Genomic DNA, 20,513 nt, shown 5'->3' with positions numbered 1-20,513 from the left:
GAGATCGCGATATGGGGTCAAATTCCTTCCCCGGCAATATTTTCCACTAGCGTGTAGATGCATTGCTAATCCGGGGTAGCCAACGACGGGAAACAGCTCACTTCCTTCTGCATGATCTTATTGAAACCTTTCTGCCTGGCCGGAGTTTGGCCAGGCCCAGCCCTATACCCACACCTACACTCCCCGGAGTTTTGCGGACGGAGTTTTAGTGTCTAGGCACCCGGAGGCTTCTATCACCTCATATTCCCTGTTACTGGTTGGAAATCAATTCCAGTAGAAAAGATGCCTGAGGACCTGGCATTTTCAGCTCAACATCTAGCAGCCTAGATGTGGACGTACATAAAGTGCGGTCATCCGGGGTAGTTTTCCTATACTTAGATCTAGATCACTCGGTAGAAGCTCCGGTATTCGCTTATTACCAGGATGGTGCTTATTGACAGCGTAGTTGGCCAACTTCTTTATCATGCGTCCGCTTCGAATATGAATTTCGGAACCCCCTAAGCCTCCTAGCAAGGAGCCAGGTAAACCTAAAGACACCGAGTTGGTAACCTCTCAATCCATCGAATTTTCTTTCCATGGCTTGCAACGGAATAGTAGGCTTTGCCACTCACAGCAAGGCTGTCACTGGTGATGAAGAGAAGGATTTGGCGTACAGGTTGTTTATCGAGCTGCTTGCGTAGGTTCCCTGATTCTCCTAAGCACAAGTGCCATATATTGAACACGGCTCATAGGTATCAGCTAGCATCTCCGGTAAGATGGTAAGTTTCCATTTCACATTGGTTTGCAAATCAGCCATTGATAGTGATCAGGATTGAAACGCAGAACGAGCTTCTCAGGATACCATCGCCAGTGCAGCGATTCATTGAAATTGGACCTCGAGCTACGCTCACAAGGATGGTCAGAAAGTCCGCTTCCATACGTCATGATCAGCATGCTCCGTCGCAGTGGTCGCATTTGCAGTTTCTTTCGTATCAAGACGACCGGGACAGAATACACTATGAGTATCCGGACCCTGTCCCGCTGCCATCGACCATGCAACGAACATCCCCAGCTTCGCCTCCAGCTCAGTTGGTCGTAAAAAGCTCTCGCTCAGATGCCGGACCACCACTAGGATCAATGTCAAGCCCTGCGTCTGAACGTATAAAGACCTCAGCCCATGTACCCAGCGCCAGAGTTTCACTTTCGGCGCGTCACATTCTTTTAGCCATCACAGGTCAGAAGTTGCGATGCCCTTTCGATCAAGTGCCTATGGACACGACGATCCGCAATTTGTCAGGAGGTGTGTTTCATTGAGATTACCTCATGCTCTGTATACTTACTTCTCCAGGAAAGTCCACTCTTCAGAATGAACTGATAGGTGACTTGGTCGCTGAGTTTGGTCGGGTCCCGGAAGGCATGGAAGATATGTCCTTGGCCAATCTGGCAGAAGCTCTCCAGGGGATATTTTCAGGCAAACCTGGGAAACAGATGTCGGCCTTGATATCCAGGTTTATATCAAGCAAAATGCCTGCTGGATTTAACCAGAGATCTGCACAAATGTACCTGCATTCGAAGTGGGGCCTGGAGGAGCTTGATGCAATGATTCCCATGTGCTTTGCCATCACTGTGCAGCCGTTATCCCGTCTGCCGGATGCAGAGGCCGCGCATGCATATCTCGACAATCTCATTGGTCAATACGCAGTGTTTGAAGGGATAACTATGGTGCCAACGCAACGACGTTCAAATAACGAGATTGGATCAATGGAGCCCATAGCAATAGATGCAGTGGCACTCAGGGCACTCCGAAAGGAACAACAGGATCTCCAACACAAGCAGCTGAGGTTGCTTGCAGATCATTTGCAGATCAATATCGGTGCTCTCGAGGAGAATTCAGCACAGATGGCAGATGATATATTGTCCTTGCAAGAAAGCTTGGAACAGTGGAATGCAGAATTTGGTGAGGAATTTCTGGAAGGCATCCGACCTATTTTCAATGCCAAGCAGATCAGACAGTATGATTCTTGGTGGAACTGGGTCCGCGAAGACCTGCTTCAATGGCTTAACAAGATCCTACTGGGATCCAGAGACATCGTGGTTTCAAGTGAGGATGATCACCTGCGTCGGATCTTGAATCGCTGGGACTCTAGCTGCACGGATGTCATTCTAGATCGACTGGAGATATCATCCTCAACATCAAGAGCTTCTCAGACAGTTGGCCATATTGTGCTGTTGAACAAAATCCTGAGCTTAGGGATTCATGCCCAAGCTACTGATCCTGTTCACATTCACACATTGCCTCCTCTGAAGCCTAAGATTAACTTCGGCAGCTCAGGGAGTTTGGAATACGAGGAAACGGTTCGCTCAGTAGGCAGCTACACGGACATAATCCGCCGGGGACGTAGTTCTCCTACCGGTACCACAGCGTCCACCCCTTTTGTGCATATCAAAACACGCAACGGTGAAGAAGACTGGACATATGACGCAAATGTCACTGAGATGCTTCATCAGGTGTTGGATGTGGGCCTCACCACTGGTTTCAGTTATGTTGGTAAAACAGTGCTTGTGACAGGTGCTGGTCCCAATTCCATTGCCGTAGAAATAATCCAAGGGCTCCTCGCCGGTGGCGCCCGCGTCCTCGTCAGCACAAGCCGTACGGTCTCCACGAACGCTCAGGTTTACCAGAGGCTGTTCAGGAAGTACGGAGCCCGCGGGGCTAGTTTGACGCTACTCCCAATGAACCAAGCCAGCAAACAAGACTGTGAGGCTATAATTGAATATATATACGATGCAAAATCTTCTGCTGGTAATGATTTGGATTGCATCATTCCGTTCGCCGCCATTCCGCAAACCGGTGAACCCGAGACGTTAAGCGGCCGACAAGAACTTGCCCTCCGAGGGATGCTTGTGAACCTCCTGCGGCTGGTGGGTCTCGTTTGTCGCGAAAAGGAAAACCGACGCATAAACACCAGACCGACAATGGTAATCCTACCATTGTCATGCAATGAAGGGACATTCGGTGGAGACGGCCTGTATGCGGAGGCGAAAATCGGACTCAAGTCCTTATTCAACCGAATTCACTCTGAAAGCTGGTCGACTTATGCCACTATCTGTGGAGCTGTCATGGGGTGGACTCGAGGAACTGGATTAATGCACTCATCGGATATAATAGCAGCGGAGATGGAAAAGCTCGGTGTCATCACCTTCACCCGAGCCGAGATGGCCTTCAATATCCTGGCGCTACTATCACCGGTCATAATCGCTCTCGCCGAAGAGACACCTGTATATGCGGATCTTACTGGCGGATTTGGGACCATGTGGAATGTAAGTGAATACATCGCAGCGAGCCGTAAGACGGTGGCCGAAAACCTTCGTTTGGGTCTTGTTCTGGCGGAAGAGGAGGTACACCAAGAAGAAGCCATCCACGGAAGGCAAACAGACCCTCGTGCACACGAGCTAAAAGTGAGAAATAAGCGAGCCAACCTCAAGATCGGATTCCCCTCAATAACGAGGTACGAGCACATGACGGCCGGGCTTCCTGATCTTCAAGGAATGATTGACCTTTCGCGAACGGTCGTCATAGTAGGGTTTTCCGAGCTCGGGCCGTGGGGAAGCTCACGCACACGATGGGAAATGGAAAGCCAGGGTCAATTCTCCTTAGAAGGATACGTTGAAATGGCGTGGATGATGGGTCTGATCAGACACACCACAGACGATTTCAAGGGCCAGCCATACGTTGGGTGGATCGATGTCGAAACAAACGAGCCGATCCCGGATGACGAGATTCCTAGAAGGTGCCACCGAAAGATCATGGAGAACTCTGGCCTTCGCTTTATTATGCCCGATGCACTCAATAGATACGATCCCTCACGAATGGAGTTCATGCATGAAGTTGCGATTGAAGATGATCTGCCGCCGTTCGAGAGCTCCAAGTCTGCGGCAGAAGCATTTAAGTTGCGCCATGGAGATCATGTCTTTATCCAGCAAATCTCGGACTCGGACAATTATCGTGTATCTATGAAGAAGGGGGCTGTGGTAATGGTGCCCAAGGCAGTTCCTTTCCATCCCCTTGTGGGCGGAAGGCTTCCCAGGGGATGGGACCCCTTGCGGTATGGCATTCCCGGGGATATTGTTCAAGAAGCCGACCCCACTACTTTGTATGCACTCTGCTGCGTCTCGGAGGCATTCTTGTCCGCTGGTATCAAAGATCCGTATGAGATGTATAAGCACATTCACGTCTCTGAAGTAGCCAACTGCTTGGGAACTGGGGGTGGTCCTATGAAGACAATCCAGAGCATGTACCGCGACCGATATCTCGATCGGCCAGTCCGAGGGGACATTATTCTTGATCACTTTTCTAATTCCATGGGCGCGTGGGTAAACATGCTGCTTCTCTCTTCCTCCGGTCCACTCAAGACACATGTCGGTGCATGTGCCACAGCCATAGAATCATTAGACAGTGGATGCGAGACTATTCAGACTGGGAAGTGTAAAGTTGCTATTGTTGGCGGTTGTGATGATTATGGAGAAGAGGTCGCTTACGAATTTGCTGGCATCAAGGCCACTGCGAACACCAGAGAGGAGTTGGCCAAAGGTCGTCTGCCGGGCGAATTCTCTCGCCCGACCACAAGCTCCCGGAGCGGCTTTGCGGAGTCCGCTGGTTGTGGGGTACAAATAGTAATGGCTGCCGATCTTGCTCTTGAAATGGGACTGCCAATCTACGGTATTGTTGCTTACACCCAAATGGCGAGTGATCAAATTGGTCGATCCATTCCAGCCCCAGGCAAGGGAATTCTCACAGCTGCACGAGAGTCAAAGGACGCTAGACACTCGCCGGTACTGAATTTTGACTTTCGACGCGCAGGATTCGAGAAAGAAGTAGCCGATATTTGTCACCAATCATCGGGCGAACTAAGCGGCAGCATGAAATCTAAGATACGACATGCCCAGCACCAGTGGGCAAACAGAATCCGGCTGCAAGATCCTGGAATTTCTCCTCTCAGGGCCGCACTAGCAACATGGGCACTAGCAATCGATGATATAAGTGTTGTTTCGAGCCATGGGACTTCAACACGAGCGAACGAGATCAATGAAGGTGAGGTGATAAACACCCAAATGAACCACCTGGGTCGACGTAAAGGTAATCCGCTCCTATGCGTGTGTCAGAAATCCGTGACAGGGCATCCCAAGGCAGCTGCGGGTGCCTGGCAACTCAATGGCTGCATACAAATGTTCCGCGATGGGATAGTCCCAGGGAACCGCAACGCGGACAATATTGACGAGCAGCTCCGACAGTTCAAGCATCTGGTCTATCCCATGGAATCGATGAAGGCGCCCGACTTGAAAGCAATCATGCTCACCTCCTTCGGATTTGGTCAAAAGGGTGCTCTGGCCGTGGTGGTAGCACCCAGATATCTCTTCGCGGCTGTTCCGGCTGCAACGTTTGACGACTACCGAAGTCGAGTGATACAGAGGCAGCGGACAGCCAACGTAGAATTTGTCATCCGGCTGCTGAAGAACTCGCTGGTCCAAGTTAAATGCGACCCACCGTGGAAAAGCCCTGATATTATGAAGAGTATCTTCCTTAACCCAGAGAGTCGTTTAGAAGCGGCTGACTCCTCCTTCGGGGAGACTCCGGCTAAAACTTCTACTCAGGAGAGTATAGACAATAGATCGGCTGTCACGGCTGCGCTTGTTCAATCCCTACTCGAGCATGTTACTGGGCGCGCCGGTGCGACATCATCGACCAGCGTGGGAGTTGACGTGGAGGAGATCACGAGTCTCGACATTGAAAACCTCAATTTTCTGCAGCGCAATTTCACACCTGCGGAACTGGACTACTGTTCCCAGGCACCGAACCCACGCTCCACATTTGCGGGCCGTTGGAGTGCCAAAGAGGCCGTTTTCAAAAGTTTTCGGGTGCCTTCTATGGGTGCAGGGGCTGCAATGCAGGATATCGAGATCTTGGAAGAAAGCGGGAATCCTTATGTCAAGGTATGTTTGACGGTAACACAGCATTTTGAATGCCTGTGTCAACTAATGTGGCACAGCTTCACGGACATGCTCACGCTGTGGCGATGTCCAAGGGTATCAGCAACATCGAACTGGCGATTGGCCATTCTAGGGAAGTGGCTGCCGCCGTAGCGCTAGCCAGGTGGACCCGTGAGTGACTGTATCGGTACCCTGTCACAAGATCGGGGAAGTAGAGTGATGTTTCCAGACAGTCTCAGTGACATTCCCAGAGATGGCACATAGGGCCCGTTTCAGAAGAACCGGGTTGCTCAATTCAATGCCCGGTGGAGCATTCAATGATGCCACCTATTCCATGGTAGGAAACGGAAAGTATAGTATTTGAGCTGGTGTGTGCGAGTGAGAAAGAAGGCAAGTGAAGCCGGACTTGTCCCACAACGGATAAGTGGTCGCCCGCTTTCCGATCACGTGTTACGAATGCCTTCCCGTTGAGTCGCCATGGTTGGTGGCATCTTAGCTCGCACGAGGTATCTGCATAGAATTGCATACAAAAATTGTTACTCGTTTTGGCCAGGGGTATCTAGTTCTACCTCCTACCCATCTAATCTTTTAAGTAGAAACATATGTCTATATCTACAGTCCTATTCGCCCTTAATTTCATCACCAAAGAGAGGGTACTGTAGTACCCGTCTCAATAGTATTTCACTCACTACCATCTTACTGGCTTCTTGGTTCAATACCCAGTTCTATTCACTCCATGTTTGATACTCGTCAAGCAACCAGCCAACACTGGCGTGGAAAGCGGCGCAGTCACCCTGCATATTAGCGCTTAAACCAGCTTCCTACTCCATCAAACACAATGTACTGATACCATGATCGCCACCTCTCCGCGCACCTTGTAGTAAACATTGCTTGAAAGAATTCTTCAATTTTAACCCGCCCTAAAAAACGGACATGCCGAATCTCTAGTGGCGGCAGGGATGCTTTTAATTTGGTCCTGTGGTGAGAATTTAGGATAACTTTGGAGTAAGCTTAAAAGGAATCCAGCAATTCTCTAGTCACAAGCATAGTAGATTATTACCTGGAGGTGTATAGGCAGGGGTTCATACAGTAGCCAGGGGCCCTTGTACAGTCCGCTCTTCGCCATTCGTCGATCGTTCAAATGGCCGGTTACGTGCCACTCACGCCAACTGCAAATCACTCTGCCATTGGAAAATGCTGCAGTGTTATAATTCTAATAAGGTTTATAAGAAGCCAGAAAACTAATTCCGGGGCATTTGAAGAAGATGCAGAAGATTTGGGAGGAAGAATTGCTGGGTTGATTGGATAGAAATGTTTGTGGGCAATAGGGTAAACATTGATTGCTGAAATAATTCGGGATGTACGGGATAGTATATCTTCCCTCACTTCGAAACTAAGAACGCACCCTTCTCGCATAAACCGTCAAATCACCAAAATAATCACTGTTATCGACCAGTCGCGCACCATCATAGTTGCGAAGCATCTCACAAACCCTCTCCGAATCAGGATCCGTCATCATCGGACTGCACATAGCCCACATATTAGCGGAAAACCAAGAGTTGGAACGAAAGACAAGAACAACTCACCCTGTCCAAAACACCTCTCCATTTCCCAACCTGCTCTTCCACTCATTTATCTGTCCCTTTGGAAGCGGACTATTCCAAACCATCGCCGCCGGCCACTGCACATCCGCCACAATCTGCCTAACCGGAATATTAGGACAGACAGAGAATACCAGCGTGTGTTCATCGATCATCAGAAACCCCTCAGGGTCATTCACCACCGTGATACCGAGACCTCTCAGAAAATCAACATCCTTCTCATCGTACCACGGGTCCTGGGCAAAACACTGTACATCCTGTCCTTTACTGATGCGCTTCTCCTTCAAAATAGTCGCCATGGTTAGCATAGCGGCGTGCTGTGCATAAGAACGAACCGACACGTTCCCGAATTCCGCCTTACCGAGAGTCCCTAGTCCAAATGCAACGATTCTGGTGATTGTGCTAGACCAGAACCTTGGTTGCACAAAGGAGCCCTCTAGGTTTGAACACGTCTCGCTATCCTGCCACCCCCGGCGGATCTGTTTGAATGCATCATGGATCTCTTTGAGAGTGATGCCAGGGTGGCTTGGACTGCGTGTGTAACCAATGGAGATCGGGCACGGGGACTCTAGGAGCAGTTTGGGTAACTGTGGATTGAAATATGTTAAGCGCTGGATGCTGCTGTAGTTGATAACATAAGTGTCGCTGTGTCCTTGCGTTAGAAGGACGGTGTCCGATTAACGGCAAACTTAGACTTACGATTCTCTGGTGCAATTTTCAGGGACTTTCAGGCTATATGTATTTGGCTGATCATCCCAATCTGGGATACTGACTCTTTCATATCCTTTACTGATCTGCTCGTGAAGGTCTTTCAGGAGTCTTCGTGGGAATAGTGGCTTCCCATAGTTGTAAAGTCGAACAATACGTTCGAGACTGGCTTGGACGTCGGCCAGAGTTTCTTCGCTCTGGCGTCTCCCAGCATTAGCAGATCGAGCTGCTTCCATGTTTGTCTGGTGATGGCGGAGGGAGATCGAGGCCGGGGTGGATGGATATTTGATGGCTGCCATTGCGAAGAGTCGTTTTCCGAATGATGCTTTAATTTATATGTATGTGCTTGTCCATTAATACTATCTTCTTGGGAACTTCCATAACTACTTATATATTGAAGCCATCATACACTCCGGAGAATACATGCAGCAGCTGAATATAGATGTTTGCCATAACCCCAGAAATAGATGGGTATAGCGGCAGCGGCAAAAACCGCTGTCAATCCCAGCGTGTTCCCGGACGATCCATTCCAACCTGTTGGAAATCTCCGGGGGGTGTGATTGGCCATGCGTGGTTCACTAAAGTGGTTGGACCCTATTAATATCGCCCGAATAGTGCGGTTTCCAGAGATAGAACGTGTTGGATTACTATACTAAGTAATATTAGGGGGATATATTTATAACTAGATGCAGTGCAGCAGCGCTAGGTTAGGTTTACAGCTGGTTTGCAGCAAGCAGGGTTATTAATTAACATAGATTATTTTATAAATATAATCTCACGTGCATAAGTCGTTTCAGGTTATGGATTGTATGTTATTGGTGTCTGGATGGAATTTGGGATCATTTACATGTGTTTGGATGTCCATCCAACAGTTCAGTCGTAGCTGATTGGAGTTGTAGTCGCTGCTTCATGCGCCGGGATGCGGGCTAACTGCGGCGGCCGTCCGTCGGGTCGATGCAAGCAACTGGCTCGAAGACGGCGATGAAAGATTGATTGGTCATGATTGCTCAGTGGTAGAGCTAGGCGTTCGCCAAGCTCCGTCTGACTTCCTAGTTTCAACTATCGGAGGTTAAAGACTGTGTAACTTCCACATAATTAGGACAGCTGCGGTGACTACCTGTGTCGTTTCTTCAGTCTTCCCATGCAAACAGCGGATCATGGAACAATTCTAGGCAGTGTGCATATTTAAACTACAGACATTCGGTAATCATTTTATCACAATAGTTTTTTATTGCCAGAACCGACTGTCTTACATGGGTTTCCTACCAACGACCATAGGCACAACCTCACCCGCAAGCTTATCAGATGGCCTATCTAGTGCCTATACAATAAATCAGCACAAGCTGCAACACTTAATCATTTTTGGGCCACATATCCAACGCTTTATATAACGCATTGAACTCAGCTGCTCATTCGGCACTACTTCTGATGCCGATCGTGCACCCCGCATTTCATCTTATCACCTGGTCTTATCTCGGACACCCTCCGAGATAGCTTATTATCAACTTACGCTGGAATCCACTTAGATTGTCGTGCATCTTGCTGTATATGGCAAAGCAACCCAGACGCATTGATCTTATCGCTCAGACCAAGAAATCCAAGCCATGTTATCGACAGCCTGCCATCATGTGGCTTATCAGAGGGGCGACACTATACCCCAGGACCATAAACACGCCTTATATTTCTCCATCGACCCATCTGCATAATCCTGCAAGAGGTACACAGACCTTCAACCTCGAAAATGACAGGAACCATATCAGACACGAAGCCCCAAGACCCAGAAAAGACCCTCCCGGTCACTACCAAAGTAGACGACGTCGACATCGGCCAAATTACCCACCTAGACGAAGCAGAAATCTTTCTCCACGAACATGGCATATCTCACGATCAGCTGCAAGACATGCTCGACGATCCAGTTCGGATGAAGAAACTGCGGAGACGGATCGATATGATTCTACTGCCGTTGATGTGCGGCACGTATTGTCTGCAGTATATTGATAAACAGGCCCTCTCATACAGCGCCGTCTTCGACCTATTCACCAATGCCCATATCAATAGTAATGAGTATAGTTGGCTGGCAAGCATATTCTACTTTGGTATGTTTTAGATATATTTAGGGAAGAATATAACCCAGCGCAGCTAATAGTATCAATTATAGGCTACCTCTTCTGGGAATACCCCGCCAGCTACATCGCCCAACGCCTACCCATCGGGACAGTCGTCTCGTCTTTCGTGTGAGTCGCTCCCAACTACCGTCACAGCTCACCACTAAGGAAGCAGAATTGCCTGGGGCGCCATCCTCATGATAACAGCCAGCTGCAACAACTTCACTGGCCTGGCTATCTGTCGTTTCCTGCTCGGATGTTTCGAATGTACCAACCCTCCCTTCTCCCCTCCCACACTCCCCATAATATTTGACAATCTCTAATGCCTAATTCAGCCCCAATAACTCCCTGCTTCATGATGATCGTCGGAATGTGGTACCTCCGACAAGAACAGCCTTTCCGCGCGGGGATATTCTACTGCTGCAATGGTGTTGGATCGATGGTGAGCTAAAACCCCACCACTCTCCCTCGTAACAAACCAAACTAATTAAATGGATCAGGTCGGCGGCCTCCTCACCTACGCGATCGGCCAATTAAACACCTTCCCCGTATGGCGCGCCGTCTTCCTCATCTGCGGCGGGGCAACCATCATCTGGGGAGTAGTGATGATGATATTCCTCCCGAATAGTATCCTCACTAGTAAGCGGTTCAGCGTTGAGGAGAAGGTGTTGCTCATCGGGAGGGGGCGAAAGAATCAGACTGTTCGTTCCACCCACTCTTACGCTTCTCATAACACCAATTATTATGGTTCTTTCTAACAAGAGAGATACAAATGAATAGGGTATCCTGAATCGATCCATAAAATGGTACCAAATCCGAGAAGCCTTCGTCGATCCCCAAGTGTGGCTATTATTCCTCTTCACATTGTTGAACGAGACGGTGAATGGGGGAGTAGCTAATGTACATCCCACCTCTCTTTTGACCCCATGTCCTCCCTATTAAATGCTGTTACTAACACTGAGAGTAATACCAGTTCGGCAAACTCATCATCAAAGGCCTGGTCAGCAGCTCCCTCCTGACCACCGTCCTGGGTATCCCGCAAGGCGCATTCCAAGTCCTCTTTATCCTATCCGGAACATACCTCTCTACTCGCTTCACAAATATCAGGACAATCATCATGATAGCGTACCTCATCCCCACTGTGATCGGAGTGTGTCTGTTATGGAAGTTACCTCGCGAGAGGGAATACGGGGTGTTGTTTGGGTATTATATCGTATGCTCCATCTTCTTTCTTTTTTATTTTCCCTCTCATCTCTGATGAAAGGAGTATTAATGCTAATGATGAATATGATAATAGATCGGCTCCTTCGTAACCTCCCTCGTGCTGGCCCTGCAACTCCCCTCCAGCAACATGGGCGGATACACGAAGCGAGTAACCGCCACGGCATTTGTGTTCCTGGCCTACTGCATTGGGAATATCATCGGCCCGCATGCGTTCCTGGCTAGTGAGGCGCCGGTGTATCAGACCGGGTGTAAGTTGATTCTGGGGTGTGCGTTGTGTCAGATGGTTTGTGCGGGGGTGTTGAGGGTGGTACTTGTTCGGAGGAATAAGAGGAGGGATGATGCTATGATGGGGGTTGGTGGCGAGGAAGGGGAGGGGGAGGGGGTGATGGAGGATTTGACGGATTTTGAGGTATGTTTTTTCTTCCAGCTTTTGTGGGTGTTGGTTTGGGTGTATGCTGATTGGGTGCAGAATCCGAGGTTTAGGTATGTTTATTGATGGGTTGGAGGTGGTTGGTTGGGTGGGGTAGGGGTAAGGATTTGGGATGTTGGTGTGGGTTGTATATATGGGTATATCCTAAGAAGGACTCTTTGAATGTGCAGCTACTTGATGTTTTGGATAAAGTAACAAACTATAAGCTGCTTATGGCAGTATGTGCGGAAGGATGCTAGTTCCCGAATATGGAGCTTGCGGAGTCAATACTGCTCCACTCTGTTATTATCTAATCAGTTATCATCACTGCAGTACCTGTATCAGTCAGAGAAGAATATAATATTGCATTATTTGCTCGAAAGACTAGGTATCATAGATAAGTAAATGGGCTACATAGTAAGACTTTTGCTGCTGCTCATCCCGCCCATCATGAACTACAAGCAAATGGCAATCAGCGTGTTATGGCTTGGATACATCGGCGATGACTTTGTATGTCGATGCATGGATACTTAAGGGTCGAGTTCGCGGGTACACGGCCCCTACGATCTGCCGGTTGTGTCCATACTGGGGGTAGATGCCATCCGAAAGCTCTGCATAGTGTGCCTGGGGACGGGCTTCGTGCAAGGTCTCAAGAATCCGCTCATTCCATAGACCGGTGCACTCGTTGTCGGACAGCTGGAAGTAGGGATTCAGTGGCGGACAGGCGGAGTCCAGGTCGATGAACCGAATGCGCATGTACGTCAGGGCAGTGTGCAGCTGCAGGCTGTGGACGGCGCCGAGGACAAGTTTCTCAAAGGAGCGGATAAAATTCAGATTGGTGATGCCGGAGAAGTCGTCAAGAAATCCGAGTCCCGGATTCGTTTGCTTTTCGCGACAGCATGTCTTGACCACCAAATCTAAGGACTTGAGTTTGGATTTGGCTGGCCAGGTGGACATGAAACTTCGGGTTGCATTGAAGAGACAGGCGCAGACCTTCCCGGTAAATGCAAGGGACTCCAGACGCGGGGCTGCCTCGCCAAGCAGGCGGCAGAGATGTGGTGGGCTGATTCCATCGTGAATCCAGCCAGATTGTGTATTGTCCTTGTTGTAGAAGCCTTCCAGGCTGATATTAACATGGACCAGAGTTGGGGATAACCGGGACAGAATCTCCGCGACAGTCTCGTAGGCCTCGAATTTAGGCTTGGCGTAGGCGCAGTGCCACTCGCGCACCCCTGGTAAGGCTTGGGACATGTTCAACCAATGTTGATAGTCGCGCATGATATTCCAAGCTCCACGCATGACAAACGTTTGGACATCTGGCAGTGTAGGCAGACGTCGCCGTCCGGAGTGGCCGCACGGGTCATCGCGGAATTGGCGTACCATTGGCGGTCGCTTACAGTGACCTCCCTCCAGGGTAAGGATTCGTGCTTCCGGAAATTCAGATTTTACGTGCGAGAACATCTCCTCCAGTGTCGCATTGTGACTGGCATAGTGGTACCGATAGTCGGTGCTATGGTTGGTGTCGGAGTCGTCCCACGCGATGGCTTGGGGCGCACCATGCTCGACCAAGCCGGCATCCTCATCATGCAACCGCCGGGCAGGGAAATGATGCGATGTGTTCTTGATGGCTCGTTTCCCCCATACCGGGATCCAGATCTCGACATGACGGACGTACGGGGCCAGATGGGGATGCGCACGGAACCAACGAGCACTTTCTGCCAGTTCTTCTGTGGTCCCTTTGATTTTGACTAAGCAGTGAATTAGACCAGTTTACACAAATGGCGGCGTTGAGGGGGGACCAAAACTAGTAAAGTGGGGAAGAACACTCACTGTGCCTGTAAATCCGGTCTTGCACCAGTGCTCGCCAGACAGGGGTGATCAATGCCAAATTGGAGAGGGTTTTTCGACGGGGATGACGCAATGACTTATTCCAGCTGCGCGCAGACTTGCCGGGCGCGCACGAGGTGAATGCTGATGCCCGCTCGCCAAACAGATGATCTAGAATGGCCTCGTGGATCTCGATGGGAAGGTCTTCGAAGCACACTTCGGATCGGCAGGCCTGAGGCGTCTCCACGCTTATCCGCACATCCTCCATTTCGGTATCCACCGGGGACTGGCAGACCAGCTGACCAGGCCCCACCGCCGGGGGATTAATGGGACCATCGAGAATCTGAATTTCGGCACTGGTGCAGCGACTCGCTTTGGCGTAAGGAATGGTAGTGGAAGCCGACGCTCTGGCCAGTGAATTGACCGACACCGGACGGGGAGGGGGGATGGTGGAAATCATGGGGGGCGATGAGGGGGAGAATATCAATTCAGACGGCATTCAAAGCGAGGTCGCAAGCACGGAACCGGGAAGCGCCAAACAGGAAGAAAGAGTCGGAAAGTTCGTAAATCGTTAGTTAGAGCAAGGAGCTGCGGGTGGGTCGGAAGTTAGTATTTCAATTACCTGTGACCCAAGGCAGGAAAAAGCAAAGCAAAGTCTAAAAACGAGGCACTGGATCAAATTTTGGGGGAGGGACTGCGCGCTGCGAGACATACTATTGACGGGAGGCTAAAAGAAGCGGGCGACGGGGGAAGGAGTTGTGAGCGTTCTGTGGTCCGTGATAAGGAGAAGTAAAAATAGGCAGGACGTTGGATGGATGAGGTAACGAGCGATGATATGAATTGCAGCCAGGGCTAGCCAACGTGGTCCATGGCGGTGCCAATGCTGATGCGTTGGAGGCAGATTGTCGCCAGTCGAACGAGTGGGCGAGATGCTAATCGGCGGTTAGGCAGTCAGGCAGCTGGGGGTGGGATTGTAGCGACGAGTAGATGAGGAGGCAGTACGGAGTATGTAGATCGGAAGGCAGAGGGGCAGAGGAAACGAAAGCAATCGCAGCCAGGCGAGATGGGGAATGATGGGGGGAAATAGAGTAGTGGGAAAGCGAAAGAATAGGAAGAGGATGGATATATGAGATGAGACAAAACAAGATGGGATGGGATGGGATGACGAGGATGACGGACTGACTTTTGAGGGGGGGAGAAGAGAGAGACACACACGCAGAGAGAGAGGGAATCTTCCAGGCGCTCCTCAGGCACACATTCACAGTTGCCGGTCATTCTTACGGCAGGACGGGACAAGCCAAAACACAAAACACACACACAGCCTTGTTGGGTCCCCCAAACCAGGTTTGTTCTGGTCACGCTCTCCTCAGCTGGACTCATCACACCACCTCAATGCTACTTACAGTATAGTCCACGGCCAGCATACAGCAGCAGCAGCAGCAGCAGCAGCATCTACCCCCTTTCTTTCTACTGATAGCATACGGTTACTTAATGATGGACATGGGTCTGGTCTGTTATTCCCAGACCGCCATCTCACCTGTAACCCCAAGATAACCGACTATCTACTACTATCTATCTATCAAGGAAGATACATGTTTGTTTCACATAAATCAGTGTTTGGTTCCCGTGGGCCCGTTGAAACACACCTCAAACGGGGACAGCCCGGCGGGTCGGGGGCTCCATTCCCGGCCACTTTGGATGAGCCACGGCACAGACCACATGGGAGTGTCCACATTCACTCTTCCCCCCTTACCAAAGTCCTCTCATGATGTAATTACCTCGAATACCATTCGAGATTCGATCAATCCTCCAGAGTTCATTGCACTGTAGAAGTTGGTTCGCATCATGCACGGCTGACCGCATATCATCAGAATAACACTTCACAGTCTCCACCTATGAGGTGGTCCGCTTGAATGCCCAACAGCGTCATAAGGACGGTCTGTCTACCCAGCATACCCACTTCCCTGAATACTAACTTGGCTCCCCCGCATCTCGTTCTCCACAGTATGGCAACACATCCATCGCATTCACTCCCATGGCCGGCCATGCGATGGTGGGCCACTCTTCGTTCAACTACAGCCCATCTCCCATGTATCGAATGCTGAGAGAAACGAACGGGTCATGATTGAAGGTATCTAACATACAAATATTGAGCATCAGTCATCGCCTGCGACGGAATCGGAACCGAAGCCCATCATCACTATCCGAATCTTGCTCTTCTCGCATCCGTTTCTGCACCCGGGGCTGACTTCGGGTCTCCCTGGGCGCTGGCGTCTCCGACTCAACCCGGCCCGAGGACTGCGAACGGGATGCCGCTGCGTCCTGGCTGACTGCTCGTTCGTCTGGTCGGTCTGCTGGACTCTGCTCCGTGCGATTACTGACCCAGTAATGGTCCCCAATCCCAAACTCCTTTCGCGTCACCTCCTCTAGTGGCACTATCACCGTCTGGATGCGGTAGCGAGGCTGCCCAGGTTCGCCCTTTCGGCGGAACTTCTTGAAGTTCTTGCGTCCATTCCACCGATCTTCCCACCGACGATCCTCTTCGCCCTCATTCCTCGGTTTCACTTCCATCTCCTCTACGATCGCAAGCCCTTTGAGCTGCTCCACATTGACGTCCTCAAGAGAACCTTGCAGCGACGCTTCTTCCGCCCGACGCTGGCGTTGCGCATCTTCGGCCTCCCGATGCTGTCGCGCAGCCTCCAGTACGTCCAGTTTCTGGCGTTTAACCCGCGGCATGGCCTCATCTTTCGTCTCGGAACTGGGCTCTTCTTTAGCCCTCTGCGTCGTCTGAGCACGGCGACGTTTCATCGCTTGAGCACCAGGCAGTAAGCTTGAGACCATATCTTCTTCTTCTTCTTCTTCTTCTTCTTCTTCCTCCTCCTCTTGCAGGCTGCTTTGCGGTTGCGATGGTTGTGCCGGCGATGGCTCGATATCCATCAATGGCGGCGAGTCATCAACGCTCTCCGGCGCATGAACAGGAATAGAGTTGATATCGAAGCCATCATCGAACGTTTTCATTTTACTCACAAATCCTCGAACTCGTGGCTTCCTCTTCGTTGACGGCTGGCTTTCCGTCGGAGGCTGTGAGTCTTGGACTTCTTGAACATCAGGGGTAGCAGCTGGTGCTTGTGTGGGTTCTGTATCCATGTCCTGGGCCTCAGGCAAGGATCGGCACAGGCCAGAAGCGTCATTTCCCAGAATGGCGTCCAGGAATTCGCTCTGTTGAATTACCCGCTGGTCGGTCGTCAAAGCAACCTCGTTACCCAGCTCGGCCCACCAGTTCTCATAGCGTCCACTCGCAACATATCGAACAAGAACCACGCCGCCAGGGCCATCCCGTTGGCTCCCCATACCTTTGTCGCCAGCCGCATTTCTCATATATTGTACGATCTCTGCCGCCGTTGTGACACTTTCTTCCACTTGGTAAAGCAGGGCCTTCCCGTGGCCGTTTGTAATAACATCCTGCAAGTTTCCAAACTGCGCAGGTTCCATGAATACGAATGTGTAGTCCTCAAAAACTTTGATTCGATCGAGCCTCGGAGCAAACGCTTCCTTTGGTCTTTGTACGGTTTCCTTGCCAGGTGGGGGAAGATGTGCCATTGCATCCGGCCATGCAGTGTCGAAATCGGCCTCCAGCGGGGACAGCGACTCAAGGTTCTCTAGATCGCTCGGGGTAGCCGCGTAAACCAAGGCGTCAAGATATGAATCCTGCACAATGTACTTTCCGTTCACCAAGGCTTGAAGACCTTTGGCCGTGTTCCGTTTCTTTTGTACAACGTGCGTGGTGTGGTCGACAACATAGGGAATAATCGTTTTGATATCCAGATCCTCGACACGAGAGCGCACTTGTGCCAGGGGATCTTTCGCTTTAAGTTCTTTCGAGGAAAAGGAGAACGTAAGGACGACTGGTTGCCACTTGATCCTAGTAACCACCACGGTTAGTCACTGCTGACATTGTTCCTTGCGATGGCAATTACCGCAGCGCATGTTCATATCTCCCCAACTTGATTTCATGCTCCTCACCAGTCAGATCTTTACTTTCATCCTTAACAGTGTTACCATCCACTCTGGTGCCATATTTCGATCCCAAGTCGCGAACGGCAATTTTCGATCTGGTGTAAATATGCGACTGAACGGTTAGCGGGGAAAGCAGAGGAATTGGATTATCGTACTCCATCTCCCGATTTGACAGGTGAAACTTCGATCATCATATGCTTTCGGGATATCGACTTGTTATCAATGGCGTGTCGGACTGCATTGAGACTAAAGGTAAGTATGGTAGACTTTGGCCGTTATCACAGCATCTTACCTCCATCTTGCTTGATCCGACCGAAGAGATACTTCTTCCCCGGTCGCAGCCACACGCGCTTGCCTTTCACAATCAGCCAAGTCCACTAAGGTGGTAGCGTGAAGATGTATTACCTCCCAGAAAATCACCCTCCGAGTCTAGAATCCACATGGGAGCGGTTGTGTGCCTGGCAGCGAGATGCAGCTGCTCGGATCGAGTTGACATCAGCGGCACGTGAAACACGGCCCGTCACGCGTGTTCACGTGATCAGGCGTCGCAATAGCTGCCTGCTTGGGTAATCTCATGGTCCATCAGAACCTCGCTTCATCCCTAAAAAGATGGAGCCTTCGGGCGAGGAGCCGAATGATGATGCAAAGGCGTCCAGCAATGCGGAGTCTGTCGAGGACTATGAAACCTTGAAATATCAACTGCTCGGACCGTCTTTGACCAAAGCGGGTCAGGATGCCGTGGACCAGCGAAAGGTGAGCAGTATGCCACAACGTTCTAGGATGATAGCTAAGGTTAGCAGGTCTCGGAGATTATTTATAATGCCTCCAAAGGATCCAAATTCTTCAATCATGAGCAAAACCGAGACAAGGTCTTGACAGTCAAGATTGAACGCATCCTGAAAGAGAAAGCCCGTCTCGAGAAACTAGATCTGTCGGCTGATCTGCGACGCGCTGACCAGCTTCTTGCTGAGCTAGAACTGACGCGAGATCTGTCGCAGCATGTTGTTCACGTCGACTGTGATGCTTTCTTTGCTGCAGTGGAAGAGCTCGACCGTCCAGAATTGAAGACTGTCCCTATGGCGGTCGGCAAGGGCGTGCTGACGACCTGCAACTATGAGGCACGAAAGTTTGGCTGTCGGAGCGGCATGGCATCATTCGTGGCGAAGAAACTGTGTCCTCAGCTGATCTGTTTGCCTCAGAACTACGAAAAGTATACTGCAAAGGCAAAGGAGATCCGCGCCATTTTCGCACAGTATGATCCTACATTTGAGAGCGCTAGTATTGACGAGGCTTATCTCAATCTGACTGCATATTGTACCGAAAATGAGCTTGATCCCGAGGAGGCGGTCCAGCGCATGCGGGCAGAGGTCTTGGAAAAGACCAAGATTTCAGTTTCTGCCGGCATTGCGGCAAATGCAAAAATAGCCAAGATCGCATCCAACAAGAATAAGCCGAACGGCCAATTTTGCGTACCTAACGAGAGAGAAGCGATCATGAAGTTCATGGAGGAGCTACCCGTCCGCAAGGTGAACGGTGTTGGTCGCGTCTTCGAACGTGAACTTGATGCGATCGGTATTAAAACATGCGGCGACATTTATCCGCAGCGTGCCATTTTGACCAAGTTATTCGGAGAAAAAGCGTTTCATTTCTTGGTGCAATGCTACCTCGGCTTAGGTAGAACGAAAATCCAGCCAGTGGAGAATTATGAGCGCAAGAGTGTGGGAACTGAGAGGACGTTCCACGAGATCGGGAATAAAGAGGAGTTCAGAGCCAAGCTGTGGTCGATAGCCGAGGAGCTTGAGAAAGATCTGGCGCGAACTGAGTTCAAGGGGCGGACACTGGTTCTCAAAGTAAAGCTCGCTACATTTGAGGTGTTGTCACGACAATGCCAGCCTCCACGGGCGGTCTCGACTGCCAAAGATCTGTATGCGTTCTCACTTCCGATGCTGGAGAAGCTTGAAAAGGAAATGCCTGATCTGAAAATGCGCCTGCTTGGTCTCCGGTGCACCAACCTTGTGAGCACAAAGAAAGTTGGGATCGAGCTCTTCGGCTTCACTTCGCGGCCGAAGCCTGCTTCAGACATGTCGACCGATCCTCCGGTTGAGCAGGAGATCGAGACAGAGGAGGCCTTTGAGAAAGCGGCACGGGAGGAACTACAAGAGGAGCTCGATGATTTGGAGAAGCTGAGCCAGGAGGTATCCGAGGCCGCAGAATTGAAGCAGGATGGGAAAGGAGTAGATGCATCGCAGCCTGTATATTGGGATTGCCCGATTTGTTCTCGACCTCAGGTGGCGGAAGATCGTGCATTCAATGACCATGTGGACTACTGCCTATCACGACAGACGATCAAGGAGGCTGTCCAAGGTGCCTCGAGTGATGTTCCGCCTGAGCCTCTGGCTGCATCGAAGACACGAAAGCGAAGAGCGACGGAATCACCGGATCCGCGACAAAAACGGTTGTTCTTTTCGTGATGACTTCTCTATAGTCCACACTATACTAAGTCCCGCAGAGCCGGGCTCGTCTTGCAGCCCAGGTCAACTTGCAGGAGTAGGAACCGTCAGTCTACTTCGAATATTCTCAGAGCGATTAACGGCATGGCAGCCGCTCTGCAACTCACATCCCGCACTCGATGCCGGCCACGGTGGCATTGCGTCT

The 20,513-nt window shown here is 50.6% G+C and overlaps 6 protein-coding genes across 6 annotated transcripts; 3 read left to right on the top strand and 3 right to left on the bottom strand.

Moving 5' to 3' along the window:
- Positions 1 to 575: 575 nt before the first annotated feature.
- On the top strand, positions 576 to 6,146 carry An12g01980 (uncharacterized protein; the record flags this gene model as incomplete). The annotated part of the gene is made up of 5 exons (XM_001395247.1): positions 576 to 676; positions 732 to 758; positions 810 to 1,279; positions 1,328 to 5,970; positions 6,027 to 6,146. 5 exons carry the CDS (start codon positions 576 to 578, stop codon positions 6,144 to 6,146), a joined length of 5,361 nt encoding a protein of 1,786 aa, XP_001395284.1.
- Positions 6,147 to 6,956: 810 nt separating this feature from the next.
- An12g01970 (uncharacterized protein) lies at positions 6,957 to 8,575 on the bottom strand (the record flags this gene model as incomplete). The annotated part of the gene is made up of 5 exons (XM_001395246.3): positions 6,957 to 7,000; positions 7,132 to 7,180; positions 7,373 to 7,490; positions 7,554 to 8,213; positions 8,268 to 8,575. 5 exons carry the CDS (start codon positions 8,573 to 8,575, stop codon positions 6,957 to 6,959), a joined length of 1,179 nt encoding a protein of 392 aa, XP_001395283.3.
- A 1,442-nt stretch (positions 8,576 to 10,017) lies between these two features.
- An12g01960 (uncharacterized protein) lies at positions 10,018 to 12,230 on the top strand (the record flags this gene model as incomplete). Its single annotated transcript, XM_001395245.3, has 10 exons — positions 10,018 to 10,372; positions 10,435 to 10,510; positions 10,557 to 10,648; positions 10,717 to 10,823; positions 10,882 to 11,082; positions 11,162 to 11,281; positions 11,355 to 11,594; positions 11,679 to 12,014; positions 12,075 to 12,088; positions 12,206 to 12,230. The coding sequence occupies 10 exons, from the start codon at positions 10,018 to 10,020 to the stop codon at positions 12,228 to 12,230; spliced, it is 1,566 nt and encodes a 521-aa protein (XP_001395282.3).
- A 264-nt stretch (positions 12,231 to 12,494) lies between these two features.
- On the bottom strand, positions 12,495 to 14,340 carry An12g01950 (uncharacterized protein; the record flags this gene model as incomplete). Its single annotated transcript, XM_001395244.3, has 2 exons — positions 12,495 to 13,762; positions 13,845 to 14,340. 2 exons carry the CDS (start codon positions 14,338 to 14,340, stop codon positions 12,495 to 12,497), a joined length of 1,764 nt encoding a protein of 587 aa, XP_001395281.1.
- A 1,661-nt stretch (positions 14,341 to 16,001) lies between these two features.
- Positions 16,002 to 18,018, bottom strand: An12g01940 (uncharacterized protein; the record flags this gene model as incomplete). Its single annotated transcript, XM_059750718.1, has 2 exons — positions 16,002 to 17,763; positions 17,819 to 18,018. The coding sequence occupies 2 exons, from the start codon at positions 18,016 to 18,018 to the stop codon at positions 16,002 to 16,004; spliced, it is 1,962 nt and encodes a 653-aa protein (XP_059605536.1).
- Positions 18,019 to 18,467: 449 nt separating this feature from the next.
- An12g01930 (uncharacterized protein) lies at positions 18,468 to 20,329 on the top strand (the record flags this gene model as incomplete). Its single annotated transcript, XM_001395242.1, has 2 exons — positions 18,468 to 18,611; positions 18,659 to 20,329. 2 exons carry the CDS (start codon positions 18,468 to 18,470, stop codon positions 20,327 to 20,329), a joined length of 1,815 nt encoding a protein of 604 aa, XP_001395279.1.
- Positions 20,330 to 20,513: the final 184 nt, after the last annotated feature.

This window comes from Aspergillus niger, assembly GCF_000002855.4.
Source record: "Aspergillus niger supercontig An12".
NCBI classification, from domain to species: domain Eukaryota; kingdom Fungi; phylum Ascomycota; class Eurotiomycetes; order Eurotiales; family Aspergillaceae; genus Aspergillus; species Aspergillus niger.
The sequence above is the reverse complement of the archived record's forward strand: the minus strand, read 5'-3'. Positions and strand labels throughout refer to the sequence as shown.